At 52.3% G+C, this 1,072-nt stretch overlaps 1 protein-coding gene across 1 annotated transcript; it reads right to left on the bottom strand.

Annotated features, from left to right (window-relative positions):
• Positions 1 to 301: 301 nt before the first annotated feature.
• Positions 302 to 1,014, bottom strand: LOC125485372 (ataxin-7-like protein 1). Its single transcript, XM_048607828.1, has 2 exons — positions 831 to 1,014; positions 302 to 432 (listed from the first exon to the last, which is right to left on the bottom strand). The coding sequence occupies exons 1-2, from the start codon at positions 994 to 996 to the stop codon at positions 302 to 304; spliced, it is 297 nt and encodes a 98-aa protein (XP_048463785.1). The 5' UTR covers positions 997 to 1,014.
• Positions 1,015 to 1,072: the final 58 nt, after the last annotated feature.

Below are 1,072 nucleotides of genomic sequence, written 5' to 3'. Positions count from 1 at the left end.
TTATTAAAAATGCATCTATTTCAACACAAAGACAACAATTTCCAAACGTAAGTAGCTACCAGGATCCAATGAGTTCCTGAAGCTGCAGGGGAGTTCAGGTGAAAATCAAAATTAACTTTAAATCATATAAAGGTCTGTTTCATGTAATGGAAAGCATTTGATGCCTTTGCACCTCTGCGGCCTGCCATTGACACACATATAACAAGTGTAAACATTGCACAGTCAGTGTCAGGAGTCTGTCATTCATTCATAACAATATCTGTCAAAGATTGGAAGCTGGTCAACATATGGAAACGATATTTCACTTTGCAATTGCAGGACAATGTTGTGTTGTTGTCTTTAGCATCAGTGTGCCATCCTTACCTTCTTTATTGAGCCTCATCACCTCTCTGTTCTTTGAGCTCTCTTTTCCAGTGTCCTCTGATTCTGGATCTGCACGTGAGTAAATGGAAAGAAGAAATGAAAAACAAAATAAAACAAACACAAAAAAAAGGAGAAATAAAGCCGACCTTGGTTAGTGATGCACAATCCTGAGCAATGTTAACTGCCAGTGTTGATATGCTGACCCAGGGGCCACATGGGACGAAGGCACTTGTTTCATTGATGGTTTCACACCAACATACAGTGAGTATCCGAGCCTCCCAAGGAGGGACAGAGAGGCAAGGGCCTGAGCTCCAAACCCGGGCCGGGCCAGGCCGAACCGGGCAGGGCCGGGCCGGGCCAGGCCGGGACCACCCGCGGCCCCGCGGGCAGACAGACAGGCGCCGACCGCCCGCGGGGAGGACACGCCGCCAGCCCGAGGGAGGGAGGGACGGACGGAGGCCGCTTACTGTCCGCACATTGCACTCGGGCAGCGTCGATCCAGCTGGACCAGGGCTTGCCCAGGAAGGCCTCGGGACTCGGCACTTTCCGCTCCAGGGTCGCCATTGCTCTGCCTTCTTGTTCCTCCGCTTCCCCTCGCCACCGCCTGACGTCAACTTCGGCTCCTTCCGCCATCTTCAACCGAGTGGGAGGGAACGGGTGGGATAGGGAGAGGGGGGGAAGAGAGAGAGAGTGGGATGGGGAGGGGGGG

The sequence above is a fragment of the Rhincodon typus genome, chromosome 18 (assembly GCF_021869965.1).
Source record: "Rhincodon typus isolate 14 chromosome 18, sRhiTyp1.1, whole genome shotgun sequence".
Lineage (NCBI taxonomy): Eukaryota > Metazoa > Chordata > Chondrichthyes > Orectolobiformes > Rhincodontidae > Rhincodon > Rhincodon typus.
This window is presented reverse-complemented; position numbering and strand designations above follow the sequence as displayed.

Excerpts from the sequence above, each read along its gene's own strand:
- LOC125485372 (XM_048607828.1), bottom strand. The coding sequence starts at position 996 with ATGGCGGAAGGAGCCGAAGTTGACGTCAGGCGGTGGCGAGGGGAAGCG. Across the intron at positions 433-830 it reads CCGAGTGCAATGTGCGGACA|ATCCAGAATCAGAGGACACT; the intron begins GTAAGCGGCCTC and ends ACTCACGTGCAG.